Raw genomic sequence first — 23,180 nt, 5'->3', positions numbered from 1 at the left:
GATGGAGAGAGAGGGGAGGAAGGGAGATGAGGGGGGGAGAGAGGGAGAGGGAGGGGAAGAGGGAGGAGAGGGAGAGGGAGAGGGAGAGGGAGATAGAGGGAGGGAGAAGAGGGAGGGAAAGAGGGAGGGAGAAGAGGGAGGGAGAGGAGAGGGAGGGAGAAGAGGGAGGGAGAAGAGGGAGGGAGAGGGAGAAGAGGGAGGGAGAAGAGGGAGGGAGAAGAGGGAGGGAGAGGGAGAGGGGTTTTGTTGTGTTATCAGGCAATGTGCCATCTGGACAAAAGTCCAAATGAAGCAGGGTGGAAAAGTGAACATAGATTTTTCTCAGTTTTGAGGCTGATACTAAATATGGAAAATCATGTTGCCAAAGACATTCACACGTATCTGTTTTGTTCTAATAATCATCGCAAAACAATACTGTGCAAATAATTATTGGGGAAAGAAAGATATACTCTTCGAGTTGATATTCTTAGATCAGTTGGCTTTTCACAATATGACAACTCAATTGTTTTTTAATGTTTTTCAATAAATATGACTATTTGGATGCATCTCACAAAACAGGTCACATTTATCCCAAAATCAACAGAAAAGATGTAAAAATGTTAATCCTCATACATTGACAAGGCAGTACCACGAATCCTACCATCATGTATAAATGTTTTTCATTTGAAATAATATTCCTTCTCCCTCCTTACAGAAATGAGGATTGGGGGATGACCTAAATCTAAAATTGCCCTGAAAACAAAGCAGAAAAATCATTATGGGCTTAAAACAGGCCTCGTTTTCTTAAAACGTCCTCGTGTAATTTTGCGGTGAGGCCTGGATGCGTTCATGACGGGTTTCATGAGATTCACCTAAACGCACATTCACAAACCGGCCACATTTATCTGCAAAATAAAAATCGAATCATAAAAAAGAAAGGTTGCATTTGAGCGTGTCCCTCACTCGAAAAACGAAAGTCAATCTAAAATGCAGTTCGACTGTACGTATCATTTTCATATCTCTCTCCTCAGCGTGTCTCCCGCATGATGGACAGGTGCTTCCGTCCGCCAGCTGTGTGCACTGAAATCATGAGGAACACAATAGCTCTGATGTTCAAAATCTTAAAAAAAAAGCGAACAAAAATGCCATTTGAAGGAATACAAGTGTTCTTATCGACTGGATTTGGCGGTCCTCTCTGACCCGTCTCGAGGTCGGATCGGGGCTGCTAAAATGTGTGTTCGAGTGACGTTCAGGTTCAGAGGTTAAGGTTCGTCTCTGGTTCCACAGAGTTCTAGATCAGCTCAGCGGGTCAGGCCGAGATGATGACGATGTGTCGGTGTGTTCGGGATGTGGGCTGAGGTCTTACGAGTTGTTGGTGGCGTTCTCATTGTTTGGAGAGTTGGAGGAGGAGGAGGAGGAGGAAGAGGGAGAGAAGTTCATCCCTGATAGGCCGGGTGGATCCGTGGCTGTGTTCTGCCCGCTCAAACTCTTCCTGCAGACCGGACACGTGTCATGCTGGGAAACAGAAAAAGAGAGACACACGTGTAACGCGACCCTGCTGACGTGTAGAATGTTTTCATGTCCACATCATTACTTTTATAAACATCACAGTCACAGTAAGTTAAACATACGGGACAAGGGAGGATATCTTTTCTGTAATTTTACGAGTTAGTGTTTGAGCAAATGTTGACAATATTTCTACACTAAAAAATGCATTTTAATGATAAATATTCCACTGACGTATAGCTGCACAAAATGAGCACTGAAATGTGCATGCACAATTTTGATTGCATACATAAGGATTTATAAATAAACTGGACTGTCTGTGTGAATTCATATAAGATTGATATCTATGCAAAGTTTGCTCTATGCAATGTCTTTTAGCATTTCTTTCTTTCAACAATTTATTTTAGAATTTTAATCACAAACCTCCTGTTAACATCATACTATAAATCTCTGGGGCGACCTCGAAAACAGGGATTTTAAACGCAATTTAAGTTTAGCAAACCGAAGTTATGGTACTACAGTCCACATCTTGTTTAATTATTGATCGGAAATATGCTATTTAATTGTGATTTTTGCCAGCGATTTTACAAATATCTGCCTTCCACCATTCAAATAGATAGGTCTTTTGACGTAAATAACTGCCCAGAGGCGTTACAAACATGGCCGCCGAGTGGCACGACTTCCGTAAACGGACTTTGGAATTACTCAACCTCAAGTTGTTCCAAACCTGTATAAATGTCTTTGTTCTGTTAAACACAAAGAAAGAGATTTACAAAAATGTTAGCAACGTTAGAGACGTGATTGACTACAATAGTAGTAAAAAAATAAAATGTTCATTTTTGGGTGAACTGTCCCTTTAAATAAACATACTTTCTGAACACAAGCATATAGATTTTGTGACTAAAAGAATAACCCAAATATAAATATAACGTTGCTGGCATTAGCAGAATTCCACTTGCAAATAAACAAAAGATTTCATAATACATTTCAACTGTTGAATGTGTAGAAGATGAAGTCACCTGTTCCAGCCAGGGAACTATACAGTCATTATGAAAGAGATGATTGCAGGGAAGCTGTCTGACGCTCTCTCCTGTACTGTAGTCTTCTTTACACACAGGACACTCTAAACCAGCACCTGACACACACACACACGCAAATCAGATATATCAACACTACAGCGTGCAGTGATGGATCAGATGGCGGTCTGATGTTTGTGATCTTACCCACGTGCTCCTCTGTGATGTGAACTGTAGGGAGACTCTTAATCTTCTCTTTATCTGCTGGTGGTGGACCCGTGTTTTCAAACTGATTTAATAACTGCAGGGACAAAAAAAAAATGACACAACCACAGTAATAAACTCAAAATATTCAGCCAAGAATGTGATAATACTGTGTGTACTGTATATAAAGGCGGCATTTACTTCAGACTGTCACTGCACACTCACTGCACACTCTCACAAGTTCTAAGTTTGATAGAAAGATTTCTTTGATGAGCTCTGCAGTGGACTTCCAGCACCTCTGGTTTTACCACAGCATGCGTGTTGTGTGTAATACCTGTGTTATGATGGCATCTAATCCATTGGCACCCCATGCATAGTCCATCGGGTTTGAATGCAGCATTCCCCTGCGGCACAGAGTTTATGTCAGAGATCAGACAGCGAACGGACTGAGAATGACAGGACCATCTCAATGAGACTCACCACTGCCCCATCCCCATGTTTGGCATAGCTGTTGGAGCGATGATCCCATTGACTAACTGCTGAATTATTCTGTGAAAGAAAACATCACAATATCACCTTTAAAACTGAACCGCAAACGTGATTATGAACATAAAATAAAAAGGTTTCCCATGGGAACTCTTCATTCAAAACTCATTTCACTTGCAAAACCGAAATGCAGAACGAAGAGAATGAATATGTGGTAGATGCTCGTTCTGTGCTCTCACCCCTCTAATGTTGGCACGCCCTCGTGCCGTGCACCCTGTCTCCGGGGAACGTGGCGTCCTCGCGGTTGCCTCGCCCCGTACCGCTGTCTCGACGCCATTTCCCGTTCTCTGCGGTTCTCTGCGTCACGGTTGTCCTCCGCGGGCAAACCCGCCCTGAAGTCGAAGCCCTCGTCGAAGATCCCCAAAGCAAACTGGCCGTAACCATGTGGGAACGTAAACAAGTGTTGGTCCACATTCTGGAGATGAAACAGCAGGTCGTGTTTTAATGCACTTGCACAGATGATTTCTCTCATGTAGAATCAAAACAGCACACACGCTGCTTATACAACAACAAGAACTCACCTCAAACGGGGGACGGTTCTGATCATTGGAGGCCGTTGACGTGGAACCATTCTCCGATCTGCGTAAACCACAGAGTAAAAACACAACTGAAACAAATGCGTCTTTTAGACGAAAGTTGCATAATAACAAAAATATGTATTACTAAAAATGTAGAAGGGTCATCTTTTCGGTGACATTTCAGAGAAACTTTCCATGAAAAAATTCCATGATTTCTTTAATATAAGAATTATAAGAAAACATACTGGTCCAGCTCAGGATATTATGGTGTAGTGATTTTTACAAGGGGTTTTTTACCATGTCACACAGGCCAAATGTCCCCCCGTTACAAGACATTCTCATGTCTTTTTGAAGTGTTTAGAATTAATAGCTAATGTACTATTTACATTTACTAACAGCTGAAATGTCCCTTACTTCACCCTGCAAGTATTATCTAAAAAAAACACCCATATGTTACGTTTATGCCACATTGTCATTTCAATGCTTTTTATTTAGTATAAAATGGACTTTAAAGGGGTCATATGACACGGCTAAAACGAATATTATCGTTTGTTTTTTATGTAATGCAATGTGTGTACACGATTTAAGGTTCAAAAACGCTGTATTTTCCACATGCCGTGCATGTTTGTATCTCCTCTTTGCCCCGCCTCTCTGAAACGCGCAGATTTTTTACAAAGCTCATCTCTCTGAAAAGCATGGTGTGCTATGATTGGCCAGTTCACCAGTGCGTAGTGATTGGTCGAATACTGCAAGCGTGTGACGGAAATGTAACGCCTCTTACCATATTTGGAACATCAGGTTTAGGGCTGCACAATAAATCGCAATTCCCATTCAAATCGTGATTAAATCGATTGAATCAGCTGCATTTAACAGTATTTCACTGACAAACTGCGCATAAAACATCACAGCCAACCGCCAAATCGCGTGTGGTTTCTTTTCGATTAATCATGCAGCCCTAATCAGGTTCCTCTTCAATTGTACTGAAAGGTACGCCCACCTTACTTGCGTATACACTTGGGCGGTCTTAGTCAGATCAGACCACGAACTGACGTAGATTTGTGGGGGTGTGGTTACACGAGGCGTTTCAGGCAGGTCTGGGTGAGCATTCGCTTTTAGATAGAATGCATCTTTTGTTCCCACACTTTAATATTTGCAATTTTACGTGTCTAATACATGCATGGGCAACTTATAACACACCAAATTGCCATATGACACCTTTAATGCAGTTTAGTCCCATTTTTAAGTGACCTCATTTTGCCAATTCATTCCTTGCAAGTAACCAAAAAAATATGTACAGACGTGCTCAGATTTGTTGGTACCCCTCCACAAAAAAACGAAGAATGCACAATTTTCTCTGAAATAACTTGAAACTCACAAAAGTAATTGGCATCCTCCATTATTTACTCCACATTTAATAGAAATCAGACTTTGCTTTTGATTTTTTATTCAACATAATATTGTAAATAATAAAACAAATGAAAATGCCATAGACAAAAATGATGAGACCCCTAACCTAATATTTACAACCTTTAGAGGCAAAGGTTTTCTGTAACTCTCAATGAGACTTCTGCACATATCTTTGTAGAATAAGCAATAATTCATGTCTTTCCACAGCTTCTTTGCTTTATTCTATGACATACCAAAGGCATGCAAGTATACATGATACAATAGCTTTTAATTTCATCATTCTTCTTCAGGAGGAATGAAGCATTATTTCAATGAGCTGTAAGGGTACCAACAAATCTGAGCACGTCTGTCTGTATATGTTGATCTTATTTAATTAATAATAAAAACTACATGGTGAACAGAGGAGAAACAGGGTGGACAATAACATGAGTGACATTTTATGCTAAACTTTTCTACTCGTATGATTTTTTTTGTTTATTAACAATATTTCTCAAGATTACAAATATTGTCGTCTCTTTAAATAAGCATAACAGATAGGACATTTATGGTTTACCACATCAGTAAACTATTCTAAAGTGTTGAAGAAAAGAACAGATAAAAGAGTGATACTTACTGTGCTTCTTGTAAATGATTTACAACCAATTGTATGCTACATTCTGATAATTATGTGACTAGAATAGCAACCAGGGGGCGTGGCCAGAGGGATTACAATCAGAGTAACAGGGGGGACATTCATCTCAGGGACGCAAATTTGTTTAAAAATTGGAACAATTAAAAATATATTAATAACAAAACATAACATGCTGAGGAATATTATAGATATGGCTATCACCAATGAAAAGTGAAATATATTATCAGATTTATTATTAGATTTTTTTTAAAAACATCAACAGTGTTAGAAATAGAGTGGAAGTGAGGAAGTGAATATGACAGATGGGTTTGAGGAAGTGATATCAGATTTGGCAGAAGCACAGAAGAGCGTTTGGTTTCCAGATGACAGTAAATCAGTACTTTACCTTCCCTCCTCTGGTAACTCCTCGATAAATCCAGACTCACAGCGCGGGCAGATGTAATCCTAAAACAACAAACACACCTCCAGTTTATTCCTACTTACATACACAATTAAACAAGACTACAGCCAGGTTCTCAATCAGGTCCTTGAAGCTCCAGGAAGAGGTCTAACAAGTATTTTCAGCATACACATTCTTTTAAACACAACAGAAACCTTGTTAGCGTGATACAAGACCTACAGTATTGAAACCGTATAAATAAGAACGGAATGGTCGCAAAACCCAGCCCTTCAAAATCTGAAGTACTTTTTCATCACATCCTCATTTTAAATACAACATACTGGTTTAACATATTGGTAATAAATATATTCTCTGGAAGTTTATATTTCAAGTTTTGACTGCTCACATTCTATAATACTGATAACTTGCTAAAAAATGCAATGTGTGATAAGTGATACAGTAATGCATTAGGTAATCCAAAATCAATTTGAACTATATTAAAATTGATTTAAAAAACGAAAATGACATAACCAACATACATGTTTCACATTCTGTCTTTACGCGTCAGAGCATGCACACACCGGCACTAACATTCACATGGCAGTCTATCTTAATGGTGTTCTGAACGGTTTGGGCTGTTTCTAGAGGCTCCGTACAATAACAGTAGGACAACAACAGCAGCGCAGAATGATGAAGAACTGTGAATCCATTCACTTCCCTGTGAACACTGTCAAACCTCACACACGCTGCAACATGTGAAGAAGATCTTTTGGAAAGATCCCTAAATGACTATAATGGATCTGCGGTTGAAGGCTGATGTGACCGGGATCATCTGTAGTATCGCTGACCGTGTTTATTCCAAGTGAGGTTGTAACAAGAGTTTGGCCTATACTGCCACATACTGTGTGCTTTATCTCCTCTTCAACACCTGGTAAACCATACAAACCAGGGATCAGATCTAAGCAATCCATCAAATAACAAACAGTTTCAAATGGATTCTCAATCTCTTTCAATTTTTAGTAGATCAAACTAACCAGCTGTTTAACCAGTCCTCTTGTTTCAAACACTTAAACTATATGACCCACAGATAAGCTACATAAACTACATCAAACAAACCCATATCTGCACCACTTAAAACCATCAGTCTGTCTCTTAACGACATTTATGAAAAACTAAACAGTTACATCGTGTATATCATCATTTCATGATATCATCAACATAAAGTCTGAACGCATTATCCACAGCTTGACATACAAACAAATGAAAACTAACCAGCCGATAACAACAACTAAGTTTCTATTATAAACAATGAACATTTAATTCATTTGTAATCATTCAGAGGCCTCACACAATATTTATAATGACTTAATAAAACTAACCAGCTGATCTCGTATCAGTCTTCTCCTGTTACAACTTACAGATCAGACACAAACATCAGTCATGAAACACAAACCAACTACATCTGATACGATGATAAACTCAGAATATCATTAAATCTCTAATTACAACCCTGCATATTTAAGACATGAAGGTAATAATGCATTATAAAGGGTTATTAAAGGGGATGATGCATTATAATTATTCATAATGTGTGTTGTAATGCATTAAATGTTTTTTAAAGAATTATTACCAAATTGAAAATGTAAGAATGAATCGATAAGTGTTATATTGTCTAAACTGTAATTACAATTATTCATGAGACAATACAATGCATTATAATGTGCATAAGAAGGCATAATTAAAACATTAAATCTCCTTTTATAAAGAATTATACATATATGCTTTAAGTAAAGGGTTAAGTACCATCTGAATTTATAATCAGAACAAACTCTCTCTTACTATTGATGATAAACATTTTCAACGTTCAAAATTAGTTAGGACAACCAACCGGATGTCAGAATAAGCAGCCCTCTGTTATAGACAATTAAAATAAATGTATTACACATCAGATACCAAAACTTAATGTGAAACACTGACTATGAACTCCTGACAGTCACATAGTAAACGTTTATTATCATAATCTCGTAGTATTTAACAAATAACATAATTAAATAATAAACACATGACATCTGAACACATAGCTTGTTCTATGTGCACCACATAAATCACAGATCAGATCTCTGAACCAGACCTGACAAGCCCGTAACAACAAAAGAAACAACTAGGATAATCTTTTCGAAACATATTATTTACAATAACATGCTTGTAAATCAAACCAGATGGGTTAAATCAAGCCTTGTGTTTAGCCATCCAGTCAAGGCAGATTACACAATCACACCAGCTGTGAAGAGCCCTTTAATCCGACCTCAGATCTGCCAAGAGTCTGTCCAATTAAACTCGTACACCTTCAATTAAATGTAATTGCATTAAATCCTCGTTTTAAGCCCGATTGTTGCTATTGGCAACCAGCAGCCTGTTAGCCGCTGGCGCGGTTAGCACGGGAAAACGCTTGATAAAAGAGCCCGTCCGGTCTGTTAAACGCTTTAATACAGACATACAGACATTTGACGAGCCCCGTTACGCCCAAGGCGTCTTACCGGGAGTCGAGGGCTGATCTCAGACGAACACCGGTGACAGAAGAAGCGGCCGGGCCGCGGTGGAGCTTCCGCCATCTTCACTGCGGGACCAACTGAGAGCGAGAGCGAGGCGAAGTACGGCGGCCCGCGCGGTACAAGAGCGCCCACGACTGACGGAACGCGTTTGAGAAAATGGGACAAACGCACAGCGGGAGATTGACGAACTACAACAAGTTAAACACGATCTGTGTCGTGTTTGCTAAATACGTAAACATTTGTAAAACGAGATCAGTTTACAAGAGAAGAGGGATTTGATGTTGGTTTCTACAGACTGCATGGAGTTTAAAGCACAATAATGAAACAACCCTGCTGAAACAAAAACAATATAAATACTAAAGGTTTTCATTACAAATATCCTTACGACCATTAGCTGTTTACTATTAAAAGCATTACACATTTATTTGTGTAGTGTGTTTTTGGCCCTTTTTTCAATGGTGCTCTATTGTTTCACATATCTGTCACATAACATCACACCAATAGAACCCAACACATCAGGTATTGGTTAAGACCCACAGAGTATAGTTTCTATTTATTGACCTATTATAACGAGTAAATCCAATAGAATTTGTCTATTTTTTGAGATATGTTTTTAGCAAAATATGTGGAAAGAAAACTATATTTTTAAATAAGACAATTAAAATTGACATGACTTTACTGACACCTAGTGGATATAAGTGGAATGAACATTTAACTAATTTAGCCATTTAAAAGTTCAGGAATTTTACATTTGAGACTTTTGAAATCGTGTCTTTTAAAACTTAAAGATTGTTTAAACTGTCAGCAAGATTTACAAATGAAAAATAACATTGTTGCATTACCCACAGTTAGTTACTTACAGACAGACAGTTAGGGCGTGTCCTAATAATAAAACGTGTAAAAAAAACACCTGCACTAGGGTTAATGTGTAGATGTACACAATAATGTACACAACTTTTTTCAAATGTACACAATTGTTTTTTTTTTATTCTCAGTATGTGCCTAACACCCAGCAGAGGGCACTGGTGTACAACAATTCAGAAATGTGTTACCAATAAGCATGATAAAACGTTTAAATCACTCCACTCTGATTTGAATTGTAACACATGTTGTTCAATACAAGAAAAATGTGTGTTACATTTTTACAATCTTTCAATTTATGGTTTTTGTTATTAAATACATTATTTATGGTGCTCTAACAAAATATTCTCTACATTTCTCTTTTAAACACTTTTCAATGCCTGCAAAAAGTAAGTTTGTTTTTGATACAAGCATGTTTAACATCTGAAGACACGACAGATGCATCACACACACACACACACACATCTGTCATAAGGGCTGTGAAAAAGGTCTGATTGATGGTAACTCTGTCTGGTTGTCATGATGAATTGATGTTATATTAAATTTAAAGCTGCGAGGATTTAACCATTTCACTCTCTCCACTTCTCCACTGCTGTCGAACAGCTGTAGAAACACACAGTATTGTCCCTATACGGTATTTTATTTCAACAAACCATCTGTGAATAAAAACACAGTCACAAGGAATGCGATCAAGTCAGTCTGTTTGTATTTACATAGAAAAAAATGGTCATATAGAAAAATGAATTAGTTTGTGGGGTCTGTGTCAGCCAGTGTGACCAGATTTACTTAAAAGCATTAAACAAACACCTCAGGATTATAAAGGTATGCTGCAGAGAGGATAAACTGTAAAAAAAACCTGAAAGATGATTGGTCACAGCATCTAAACATGCAAACTTTCCTTTATATATACATATTCACTTTAACCAAAAACTGGATGTTTATTACAAAGGTTAATTTTCATCTGTCCATTTGATATCTTCCCACATGCATTCTGACATTAAATGTTGACTTTTTATTGTTGACTTCTCTTAACAAAGTAAAACATCAGCAGAAACCTGGTAAACACAGAGACACCCACATATCTAACAGAAGAGTTTCATTTTGAAGAAAAACTTGTCGGATCAAGAAACCGGATTAGAACACAACAAACCAAAACCTTGAAAATCAATGTTTTTTTTTGTTTGTTTTGTTTTTTAAACATCGAGAACAACTTGTTTTGTTTATAACCATCAAACCAGAAAAATGTATGAAATGAAACCTATATACAAGTTAAAAACTATGGAATGTGCTCGGAATGAAAAATGAATCCCTACTTAAAAGGCAACATTGATAACTTATAAAAACATTTTATCCAAAGGCCAAGTCAAAGAAGGCACGATGTGTAAACAGGGAAAGAGTTTTCTACAACACAAGTAATAAGTGTGTAAATTCCACAGTGCAGTGATGACGAGGGTGGACAGACTCTGATCTCAGATCAGACAGTTCATGCATTTGACCGTTTTGCTGCCGTAGTCTAAACATTCGGGACCGATGCACTCGCAGCAGGCGTTATGAAACCAGCGGTACTTTGATCCACCCATTGACTCACAGTACTGCTTACACTGCCGGATAGACACGCAGTCATCAAAGTAGACCACCGTACACATGGTGTCTGAGGAATGAGAGAGAGACAGAGAGATATGTGCATGTGCAGGACAGAAGAGAAGGTAACAGAGGAAAGTCTACAGCCTTAAGTACTTTACAAAAGACTCAAGAACTGGCTTTATTTTTATTGTATTTAAATATTCCTAGTTGTGTCCAGTTTACAGATTTATATGGTTCTATGGAGAAAATTTGCAATATTACAATTTATTCTATATCATTTGTAATTTGCCCTTGTGAAAAAAACTAAATTTAATTGAAATAGAAAAGCTGATAAAATGGTTTAAATTTGACAATTTTGAGATTATCGACCAACAATCACATCTACCTGGCCTACTAACAGAACGCTCTCATTTTCTATTTTAAAGGGGTCATATGGCGCGAATACGTGTTTTTATGTGTCTTTGGTGTGTTGCATACATGTATTAGACACGTAAAATTACAAAAATGAAAGTGTGGGAACAAGAGATGCATTCTATCTAGAAGCGAATGCTCACACAGACCTGCCTGAAACGCCTCGTGTAACCACACCCCCACAAATCTACGTCAGTTGGTGGTCTGATTTGACTAAGACCGCCCAAATGTATACGTAAGTAAGGTGGGCGTACCTGTCAGTACAATTGCTTATAGAACGTGATGTTCCAAATATGGTAAGAGGCGTTACATTTCCGTCACACGCTTGCAGTATTCGACCAATCACTACACACTGGTTAACTGGCCAATCATAGCACACCTCGCTTTTCAGAGCCATGAGCTTTGTAAAAAATCTGCACGTTTCAGAGAGGCGGGGCAAAGAGGAGATACAAACATGCACGGTATGTGGAAAATACAGCGTTTTTGAACCTTAAATCGTGTACACACATTGCATTACATCTAAAACAAACGATAATATTTGTTTTAGCCGTGTCATATGACCCCTTTAATAGTTTCTTTTAGTAAAGAAAATGTATACCTGCAATTTATATCAATTACACAATTTGAATATCTGCATTATACCGCATGATTTATTTCAATATAATAATAATTCTGAATCATTTCGGTTTTAATGAATTTCTAAAAGTCAAGTGTATTTACTACAGTAGGAATATACCTACCGTCATGGACGCTGCTACTGGGCAAAGACACGTTGTGACTCTGGCTGTCGAGCGTCTCCAGGAAAGACACGAGGTTCTCGTGGTGAGAAAGTTCTTCAGCGACGGGGAATGACAATACCATCATGTTAATGGGGGCGTCGCCTTCGGTCAGGGCTCTGAAGAGCGACGGGATTGGTCGATACAGCTCCTCTACAGTGCTCTTGGAGGTGGCAGGACTGTCGTGGTAATTTCTAGGGTTACACATTCCTATTAAACAGAAGACAACTAGAAGTTTATCTCAGTGCACAGTTTTACAAAATGTCAAAATCCACTGTACATATATCAAATCACTCATTTAGCATGTATTAAATGACACAAAAAAGCACTCTTAAACAAAATCACATGATACCATTTAAGAACGAATTTTGGTTCTCCAAAGAACCATTTACTCAAAGGTTCTTGTAAGAACATATTCTTTCTTTTTTATAATCTAAAGAGCCTTTTTCCACTGCAAAGAACCTTCACTCTTAAAAATAAAGGTGCTTTAAAGGTTCTTCACAGCGATACCATAAGAACCATTTTTGGTTCCACAAAGAACCATTCAGTCAAAGGTTCTTTAAAGAACCATCTCTTTCTTACTTTTTTATAATCTGAAGAACCTTTTTTCACCACAAAGAACCTTTTGTGAAACAGAAAGGCTTTTGAAGCACCTTTTTTTGAAAGCGTTCACAGGTTCTACAGATGTGAACGCTTCTTTATGGAACCATTCGGCCAAAAATAGTTATTTTATGGCACCTTAAAGCACTTTCAGTTTTAAAAGTGACCCTTTCTGTCACTCTTAAAAAAAGGCTCTTTGAAAAACCTTTGACTGAATGGTTCTTTGGGGAACCAAAACTGGATCTTCAATTGCATCGCTGCACCTTTATTCTTAGAGGGTACCATTTTTAGAACCTTGGTGTATTTGACTTTTCTATGTATTTTTGTGTCGTTAGTTGATTTACATCATTCCTCTAATCAATCTGTGCTAAAACAAGACGTAAATAAGCCCCTGACACTTTCAAAAGTCGATCAGTCACAACCGTTGAATCCTCAAAGCATGACTGTCAACAGCAGCTAGAGTTTGACAGATAAATTGGTGGTAAAGATGGTAATCAGATAATAGATTTTAATAAGAAACAGAACGCAGTCGAGGTCTTGTGTTTCACATTAGTTCTGGAGTCAAACAGCTGCGTCTGATTATATGAGAATCATAGCAGGTTCTGTAGCCTTCAGCAACAACAAACCACCACGAGAGGGATATCTTCCCTGCTATTCCTTCTCTACCAATAAACCAATGTTTGGAAGCAAAAAATCTCTAGAATGTGATGTTTTTTATTTTGTAATTGAGGAACGGACACTTTGTGTGTTACGCGTGTGGTATGTGATGTGTCGGATACACAGGAAAACCAAACACGGGCGGCATCTGAAGTATGCTTTGATTTGACAAACCTTACAATCACTTCTGTATAAGGCACCTGGTGTTTATTGTGCGTTTCAATCTTCTGCTCTCACAGATATTTCTAAAGAGGTTAATCCTTCACTGATCTTGAGACAGTGTTTACAGACAAAGATCTGGTGCATCTCACTTCACACTTTATTCTGCTGTCAGATGAGTGGAAACCAGCACTCCACACAACCGAATCAGACAAACCAGTAAACATAATGGGAGTCTATTGAGCTTTTAGTGTCTTGATTCAATTCTTTATCATTCTAATGTAATGATTTTCTTAATCGATTTGTACTTTTTGGGACCAATTCTTGGGTTGGTTTACACATTATGTTTTTGTGCTGTTCTTTGTGTTTTGTTTTCTGAGTGAAGAATTTAACACACGATTCTTGATTGTGTATCCATCACCTCACACTGTTAAAAATAAGAAACACTGGCATTTCAATGGAAAATATGGTAAAAATACTACATTGATAACCTGTTTATTGGTTAAGTGTAAAAACTTTTACATACTGTATAATAAATACACTATAAAATATATATAAAGTAATACAATATAAAATGTATATGAATGACTACAAATTTTACAGTGAAAATCTTTATAACATTCAACAAGATTATACATGTAGTTGCACAGTAAAATGTAGCTAAAATTATGTTTTAAATGCAGAATACAGACGAATACAGAAAAACAGTAATCGGATGTACCTATAATTCTTCATGACTTCACATTTGATGAAATTTCATTTAAAAAGAATCATGTTTCTTCTCATATTTGTTACCAGTTACGTTGATTCAGGTGTTTTATGTTACATTTTATGTTGCTTGATTAATGTATATATCATTTTTTTCTTTTCACGTTTGATGGTGTTTTGTATTTGTGCTCCATCTCACCACATGTAATGAACTTTTATCCGTCATTTTTCGCAAATATCACTTAATAACACATAATGGTTAAGAATTGTACAATTTACAAAACTTTGTCGTAATGCATTACTTTTTGCCACTGTATGTTTCACAGTTTTAAGCTGCAAAGCTATTTTTCTGGCAACCACAGCTGCTTTTTATTGTAAAAACAGTGAATTTTCTATTTTGTTGTTTAAGTTTGAACACTGATCGTATTGATTATTATGAACTCACCTACACAGTCGCAGCATTCCTCCCATAGAGAATTTAAACACAACATACACTCTTTACAACATGAACAGTTCCCCTCCGTTGGCCGGCACTGGCAAAGACCCTACACACACGCGAGCACACGCACACGCACACATACACACATAGACAGACAGACATATTGAAAAGGTAAACATACAGGGAAAAAATGACCTAACATGGAGCAAGTCTAGCTTATATAAACACACTATACATATGCACTAGAACACATATTCTATAGAGCACGCCTGAAGGAAACTTTGAAAGCTCTTTCAGCTGTAACTGTTAAAGAAACAACAACCCCGAGGAGATAAAGACGAGTTGAGAATGAGAAATAAAAGCTCTAAACTGTTACACAATGGAAAGTAAGCTGAATACGCCGCTGGAGAAAGAGAAAGTGATGAAAACCTGAGACACTTTTAGATGGATAATTACAGAGAAAACATCAGACCGACTGAATAAAGGCAGAGAGAGAGAGAGAGAGAGACTCATGCTGAATTTGGCTTAACGTGTCCCGTGTTTTGCCAACATTTGTGAGGTAGAGGTCAACTTCCAGATGTGTGTGTGTGTGCGTACGCGTGTGTGTGTGCCATTAAAACCAAAGGTTCAGGGGAACAAAGAGAAAGAGAGTTACAACACAACTGCAACAAAGTGACTATAGAAAAAGGCAATACCAGGAAAACATGTGGGTCAGATTCTTCCAAAAGAAACAAGCCCAGACAATTCCCCATCACGGCAAGTTCAAGGTTTTGTGTATGTGTGCTTTTAATGCATTCCTTCAAAGCATCATTGAGCCAAACAACATAAACGTTTCTACTGGAATTTAACACAAGACACTGGAACACAAAACAATTCAGCAGATATTTACCAGATCTCGCCAATCTAAAACACACTTGATCTATAAAACTGAGTTCTTCATGTTTTAAAAAAACAATATATGTAAATAAAACACTTTAGTTAAAGTTTCAGTTAAAGAAAAGAGAATGAGAGAGAGAAAGAGTATCCTATGTAAAATTTGAACCTTTTTCTTTGTTGTTTATGTCATGTTAAAAGTACATCTTAAATTTAAATATGACTTATCTTATTTTAATATTTACCTATCGACTTTTTTGGTTTGTTGTTATTGTGATTGCTTCTCACTATTTGTTTTATGTTTAATGATTTGGCAATATTGTCAATAAACACAATCAAGAACCTTAAAAATGTAAATATATAAACTGAAAGACAAAGACAAATAAAGAGATTTAAAACCTCTTAATTAATAAAATAAAAATAAAAAACGATTCTCCAAAAAAAATTAAACAAGCGAATAAAAAATAAATCCTCTTCCAGATCTCTTCCAAAACACAGAACATAATCCACAACAGAGCATAAAACATCTTATGTTTCTAATTTCCTTTACAATATTTGTAGTACTATAACAGTTTAATCTGACTTTCATCTTTCTAAAACAGTGTTGGCATTAGAATCTAGGGACCTCATCTTTTTTCTTCTGCGTAGGTAAATAAACATCTAATATTTCTATTAGATATTAGATCTAATATTTCTAATTAGATCTAATATTTCTATTATTATTCTAGCAAATAAAGAGAAAGACAGAAAAACTGAGAGAGTGAGAGAGGACACAGAGGAGATTATAAACACCTGGCACTCAGAAATAGGCGGTTCCCTTGTTTTCCCACTATTCTTGAGTCCTGAATCTGTGACACGCCTGTCACCTGCCACAACGAACAATAATTGTGTAACAACGAATTGATAAGTGTTATAATGTAGCAACTATAGTAACAATTATTAATGAGATGACATTACAATGCATTATAAGGTGCATTATCAGGCATAATCAATACATTAAAACTACTTTTATAAAGCATTATACGTATGCTTTAAGTAACGTGTTACCATCTGAACTTATAATCAGAACAAAGTCTCTTACTATTGATAATAAACATTTATATATTATAGAGTTATTATAGTATAGTTTAGTTTTATTTACTTATAATCCTATTTTAAATTAGCTTTTATTTTTAGATTTTTTGTGTTCATTTTTGTTAATTTCACTTTTTTTTTCAATTTGAATTTAAGTTAAAAAATAGTTACGTTTTTCCAATAATTTTAGGTCAGTATTTGATTTGATTTCAACGAACAGTAACGTTTTCAAACTTTCAATTTGAGTAACCTAAAATAACCTTGATTACAATGCATTGTAAGGTGCATCATCAGGCATATTTAATACATTAAAACTACTTTTATAATGCATATGTGCTTTAAGTAAAGTGTTAACATTGATTCCTCTTTAGATTGACAGTGATATTTCTAAGAGCAGTGAGGTACAGACTATACATGAAACTATTTGTGTTTGTTTGCTGCTCTGAGCTGTGTGGATGTGGATGTGTACAGCCTTGTTCCACAAAGCAATCATCTGTGACTAAAACCATTGCAGCCACCACACCCGCGCACGTGAACATTCTGCCCGAAATATTGCCAGAAACCACTTATAACACTCTACCTGGAGCCTAGCAACACCCAAGCAACCAGACGAGATGGAAATGACTTGTGACTCAACTTGGACTCCAAATCAGAAAACCTCAGTATGATGTTTAAATGCATGAGGCTCATCTCACTCTCTCTTCCTCTCTGAGTCTCTGTGGGATATTCAGACTATAGAGTCAACACAGAGAAAGCGTGCGGCCCTTTGAGGGTGGAAGTGAGAGATAAACAGAGATGTAATATCAGACGCGACAAGAAAAAGGAAAAGAATAAAAAGGACATGTCTGGATCTAAATTTGAAATGAGTAACACTGAACCACATACACAACAAAAATGCCACAATGAAGCTTCACTGAAATACACAAACACACACAGCGTCTGTGTAAAGCAGTCGTTACGCTCCAGGGAAAAAGTGATCCAATATAAAATTAGTTACACCCGGTTGCCCTCAAACACTGGGCATGTTGAAGCTTTCTGCAGTGGAGAGCAAGCAAAGACCCCCAAAACACAAAATCTTCATCATCAAATGTTATCACACAGTTAAGATCTCTGCTTGAAAACGTAAAGGAGAAAACATTCTGACTGTGTGTGTTAATAGAAATAAAATAAATCTGGGACATGTTCTCAGATTCTGGGAATGTTGTCAAATGTTTGCTCATCTGCAGGGACTTATTACTTCTCACAATCAAACTCAACTAACCTACAGACAACAACTTATAATTATAGTAATTATACAAATGAAGAATACTGTGTTTAATGGCATGAGACGTTAAGTTTTTCTGGTTTTCTCTTGGTCGAAGTGTGGCGCACACACACAAAAAAGCCTATTCGTGATTCTAAACCCTGCATGCATTGTGTGTTTTGTTAGTGTAGTAGTTTACCTGTAAGAGACATTTGCTCACATCACTGGCACACAGGGCTTTATTACAGGCGGTGATGACAGTCAGTCCGGACAGAAAGATTAACAGAGAGATCAGTACAGGACAGAGGAATGGACCCGGACGCATCCTGACCAAAACTCCACACGCCTGTCATGTCAACAGACACAAAACATCATCAGCCCGATTGATCTGTTTGGAGTTATTACTGTAATGATGATAACAACATCATTCCCTTAATGATAATACGTCCATCCTTATCACCATATAATGCTTAACAGTTGTGTACGTTCAAATAGGACTATACACTACTGTTTAAAAGTTTAGGGTCACTTACTAATAGTATTTTGTCCAACATTTTAGTAAATACATAGTAAATGTAAAATAATGGAAATTATGTAGTAAATAATGAAAATACAAAATAAAACAAAACTATATTTTAGTTTATTATCTTTAGTGTCGTCACCCAAGCTTTTTAGTTTTCATCTGTTTTGGGCTCTGTTGACTGCTTTTTCATTCAGTCAACCAAGTCATCAACTTCAAAACATTTTATCAAGTAAAAGTCTATATAAAATTGTATTTCATTCAATAAATTAACAATTTAACTTTTTAAAATAAAATAAATGATTAATTAAAATGTAGTTTCCTTTTTATCAAGTAAAAGTCTATATAAAATTGTATTTCATTCAATAAATTAACAATTTAACTTATTTTATATAAAATAAAATATTAAGTAAAATTTTGTTTAATTTTAGTTTAATGTTTGCACTAATTTCAGACATTTAGACACAAGTTCTGGTTAAAAGATTTATGAGGTGAAGAGAAACATTTCACTTAAGTAATCATACATTTCTTACAACAAACACATACATTACAATAAACAGAAATAATCTGTTAGACACTGTATTATATCATTACGTTTATGACTTTACTGATAAATGACGTTGCCTATAATCCAGAAGTCAACCATAACATTGCCAAACTTTTTATGGTATTATTATTTATGGTACTATTCTGTCATCTTCTGTACGTTTCAAAAACGTTTTACAAGTAGAAATTTCAAGAAAGTAAAGCTTGTGCGTAGTAAGTACGTGTGTTTAAAGCAAAACCAGAAAATAACTCACTGACGTCACATTACAATTCACGTAAATTAATGACAGATTTCAAATGCAGAACCATAGAAACTTTTGTTGAACATTATTGAAAACTTCTGTCTGCAAAACAGCATAATTGTGATCTCTGAATTAATGACAGACGCATTAAAGCCGCTTTAGCGTCCCAAAAGCCCAAAACAGCGTTTTTATAACTGCAAACATGACGCAAAAATAATATAATGCATTAAACGTCATAGCTCGCACGTGCGTCACAAGCACAGATTTACATTACGTGAACAATGTACGCGTACTTACTGTATGGCTTTCACGACTATCCTTTGCTTTTTTGACTTTCTCTTGTCTTGACACCTTCTACTCTGAACAGAAACAGGAGCGGGTTTGATTCATAGAAACAGAAATAAAGGATGGAATGGAAATCGGTTTGAATTGAAATCCTGATGTAGGCGTGGCGTTATCAACTGACAGACGTTTCTTTCCGCAGCGCTGATTATGTCGTTGAATCGTGAATACGGGAAACATCATTAGAATAATTTCCAATCACACTACATAAAATCATTTTATAAAGGTTTTAATGGGAAACAGCTCATATTTGTAAAACCATTAGTTTCTCGGGTTTTTTTTAAGTAGGGTTACTAAACATTGGTTACCGGTACTTAAAATGTACAGATTTAAACAATTAAAAATTTAAGCAGAACAAAAAATGTGCTCTCGATAGTCAATCAATTTCAATTGAAGGTCATTCTCGTGAGCCGCAGGGCGCCCCCTGGAGGAATAAACGTAAACAAGCATTACCTTTCTATGATTTGAGCTCTAAAGAGTGAAGGAGACATGCATCCCTCTTAAAGACACACTAGCTATCACCAAGTGAAGAGAAGAAATCAGATGAATCATACAACATGAATCAGGTTAGAGATTGTTGACAGCAAGTATCTTAATTTACAGAGCATGTGGCAGTACCATGGTTCAAGGTGGGCAAAATCTTAACCTGTTCCATTGATCTTCAAAAGCGTTGATTCACTAACACACCTGCTGGAAAAAAACAATAGAAACCATCACATACGTTCTTATGATTACATCACATAAGATTTAATAGTTATAATGGGAATTGCGTTGGTTTTAAGGGAAACTATAATGGTGTCTGTGGGTGTCTACTGGTAATGTGTTGGGTTCTATTGGTGGGATGTTATCTGGTGGATAGAGCACCATTAAATCCTACTGGAATAAGACCAAAGATATTACATAAAGGAATTTGGTACTGGTAATGGTAAACAGCTGATGGTTCAGAATGGTATTTGTAATGGAAACCTTTAGAATTTCTGTTTTCTTATCAACTTATACATGGTTAAAGAATAAATAAACAATTATATTTTAACATTTATATTTGTAGTTTACATTTATAATGTGTGTAATTAATCAAACTAGAAAAGATCCTAAAAATGTTTGATGGTGGCAATATTTAACTTGATACTGAATCTGTTCACTGGCGCCACCTGTTGGACCCTATTGGAACTACAAGGACACTCCCTTTTCAAACAGAATGAAACTTTTTAGCAATGCCATTAGTAGGGGTTATTTCTTGTACCAATAACAAATCATTTACACGACTTAACCACACCTGAAAGTTACAGCATACAGAAGTACAGTACTAATGAAAAGCAGGACAGCAAAATAGCTTGATTTCACAACCAATAAAATTTATTCAATTATATATTACAAATATGTACATCTTCATGTAACAAGTAAATATTAAAATAGACATATTTTAAGAACCATAGTTCAAAAGGCATTACGTTGTAAAAAATAGGTTTTGCTGTGATCTCACATTAAAACTGTAAAAGTAAGGGTATTTTTTTCTATCGAGAAACCACAACAAACTTTTCCTCTTTTTTTCTTTTAAGTGTGCGCAAGACACAAGAGACAACACGCAAGAGATGGATGTTACTAACAGACACAACAATGGCAGAAAAAAACCAGGACCACTTCAGTAAACCTCACCACGGTACAATTGTTCAGAGAGACGAACATGTGAAAGCATGCACGTTATAGAAACCACGAGTCAAACACCAGCTCTGATGAATGTCAAAGGGCAAAAAGAGGAAGAAAAACAGAATAAAATAAACCTGAACGAAAAGGTCATTTAAAAACACATGCTTAAGAGTTAAGCAAACATCAACAAACACAACAACAAAGAACCTCGATGTAAAAACAACTTTGGTCCATTAAACATTAGACGAAACAAAGTTTACAATCAAAATATTTATTACTTTAACTTTTTCTTCCCTCTCAGTCTTCTTTCGTTTTTTTACAAGTTAAAAACAATAATTACATGGCTATTTACAAATGCACAATCAGTATGTATAAAATAAGTTAAAAAATGAGGAGCACAATCTATACATTATCTATAAACACTCACTGTAGAAACATGTCAGGTTGAGATCTCCTTCTTTAAGGGAGAAAGGAAATCTTTCAACGATCGCTTTTCGATGGTCTTAACCTTCTGAAGGTTGGTTTTTCGCTACTCCTCTGTGTTCGCTACTCCTCTGTTACCATCTCTATATAGTGGACCGCAGGGTTAAGTGCGTTTCTTATGATGCTCGCAGTTTATAAGTGCCGACCTGGCGCCCATCTGGTGAAGTGCATTTGGACCGCATGGTTTCGAACCAGAACAAGAGCAGAGAACACGGACTGAAGTGCAGCGCTGTGGTAGACTATAAGCAACGTTTTTGTTATTTTAGCTCTGGAAACGCTGTACAGTGCGCACCGTCGCACACAACACGCACAACATACATAGACACACATCAACTCCCCCGAAATCAAGTGCTTTGTGTTATTTGCCCCGCTCGTGTCTTGACATCATGAGTGACATGGTCCGACAACTATGAATTGCTCCGTCATATCGGTGTCAGGTCGAAGTCGTCGTTGACTTCCACGAGTGGGATGTAGAATTCGGGAATCTCGAAAATGCTGGTGGACTTGTAAGTGGCGGGATCCAGCTCCTGTAGTTTCAGCTGCCACTCCAGACGCTGAACGGCGTTTAACGCTGCCGCTTCGTGCTGCTGACGCATTAAGAGACACGTCTGCGAGAAACACACATTTCTGTCACTCACACGGTTGCCAGAACCCAACTTTGGAGTTGTATTAAATTGCTTTGTTCTTGCAATTCTTTTACCTTTAACTTGTCAAACTTGTCGTCCACATCCTGAAGCCAAGACATGAACTGTCTAGCGTTGAACCGATCTCTAACAGAGGTCTTCCCATCATCACCCTAAAAATAAAACAATGTGGTAAAGAGAATATAAGCATTTGGTCCTATTCAGGCTTAATTCCCATTTTAAAGGTCAGGTAAATCACAGAAGATCACCTACCTGGACGTCTTGGGGCATGTTGTACACTTCAGCATCCAATAGGACTGTGCAGGCACTGAATGGAAGCGTCTGATTGGCTAGTGTTCTTGCAGCACGGTAATGAACTCTCAGAACCTCCTGCTCGTTGGATACGATCAGCTTTTCCTGAAAAAGCATAGAATCATTTTATTACAAGTGACCTAAAGCATCTGAAGAGCTCGCAGGTCTATCACAAACTCCTTGAGGTTTCTTTCAAAAACAGTATCCATTTTACCCTCTCGATGCTGTGCTGTAGTCTCAGCTTCATCCGCACCACCTCTTGTTGTTTGAACATCTCCTTCAGTGGTTCTGGTAGTGAAGGGGGTGGGGTTATCTACAAAAGCAACAATAAACAGAAAAGTG

General features: G+C 36.9%; 3 protein-coding genes across 6 annotated transcripts in view; all 3 read right to left on the bottom strand.

Moving 5' to 3' along the window:
- Positions 1-156: 156 nt before the first annotated feature.
- rnf126 (ring finger protein 126) lies at positions 157-8,856 on the bottom strand. Its single transcript, XM_057335136.1, has 9 exons — positions 8,724-8,856; positions 6,193-6,251; positions 3,773-3,830; positions 3,431-3,666; positions 3,186-3,254; positions 3,040-3,109; positions 2,709-2,802; positions 2,505-2,620; positions 157-1,494 (listed from the first exon to the last, which is right to left on the bottom strand). The coding sequence occupies exons 1-9, from the start codon at positions 8,796-8,798 to the stop codon at positions 1,342-1,344; spliced, it is 930 nt and encodes a 309-aa protein (XP_057191119.1). The 5' UTR covers positions 8,799-8,856; the 3' UTR covers positions 157-1,341.
- Positions 8,857-10,283: 1,427 nt separating this feature from the next.
- On the bottom strand, positions 10,284-19,837 carry twsg1a (twisted gastrulation BMP signaling modulator 1a). Its single transcript, XM_057335137.1, has 5 exons — positions 19,729-19,837; positions 18,323-18,469; positions 14,940-15,039; positions 12,335-12,580; positions 10,284-11,250 (listed from the first exon to the last, which is right to left on the bottom strand). Exons 2-5 carry the CDS (start codon positions 18,446-18,448, stop codon positions 11,069-11,071), a joined length of 654 nt encoding a protein of 217 aa, XP_057191120.1. The 5' UTR covers positions 18,449-18,469; positions 19,729-19,837; the 3' UTR covers positions 10,284-11,068.
- A 1,274-nt stretch (positions 19,838-21,111) lies between these two features.
- ankrd12 (ankyrin repeat domain 12) overlaps positions 21,112-23,180 on the bottom strand; it is a 68,658-nt gene continuing 66,589 nt past the window's right edge. For all 4 annotated transcript variants that reach the window (XM_057333136.1, XM_057333135.1, XM_057333133.1 and 1 more), the window contains 4 exons: positions 23,053-23,151; positions 22,800-22,943; positions 22,604-22,699; positions 21,112-22,511 (listed from right to left, as the gene is read on the bottom strand). In XM_057333136.1, coding sequence (XP_057189119.1) covers positions 22,326-22,511; positions 22,604-22,699; positions 22,800-22,943; positions 23,053-23,151 — 525 coding nt within the window. In that variant the 3' untranslated portion in view covers positions 21,112-22,325. The remainder of the gene's footprint in view (positions 22,512-22,603; positions 22,700-22,799; positions 22,944-23,052; positions 23,152-23,180) is intronic.

The sequence above is a fragment of the Triplophysa rosa genome, linkage group LG5 (genome assembly GCF_024868665.1).
Source record: "Triplophysa rosa linkage group LG5, Trosa_1v2, whole genome shotgun sequence".
Classification (NCBI taxonomy): domain Eukaryota; kingdom Metazoa; phylum Chordata; class Actinopteri; order Cypriniformes; family Nemacheilidae; genus Triplophysa; species Triplophysa rosa.
This window is presented reverse-complemented; position numbering and strand designations above follow the sequence as displayed.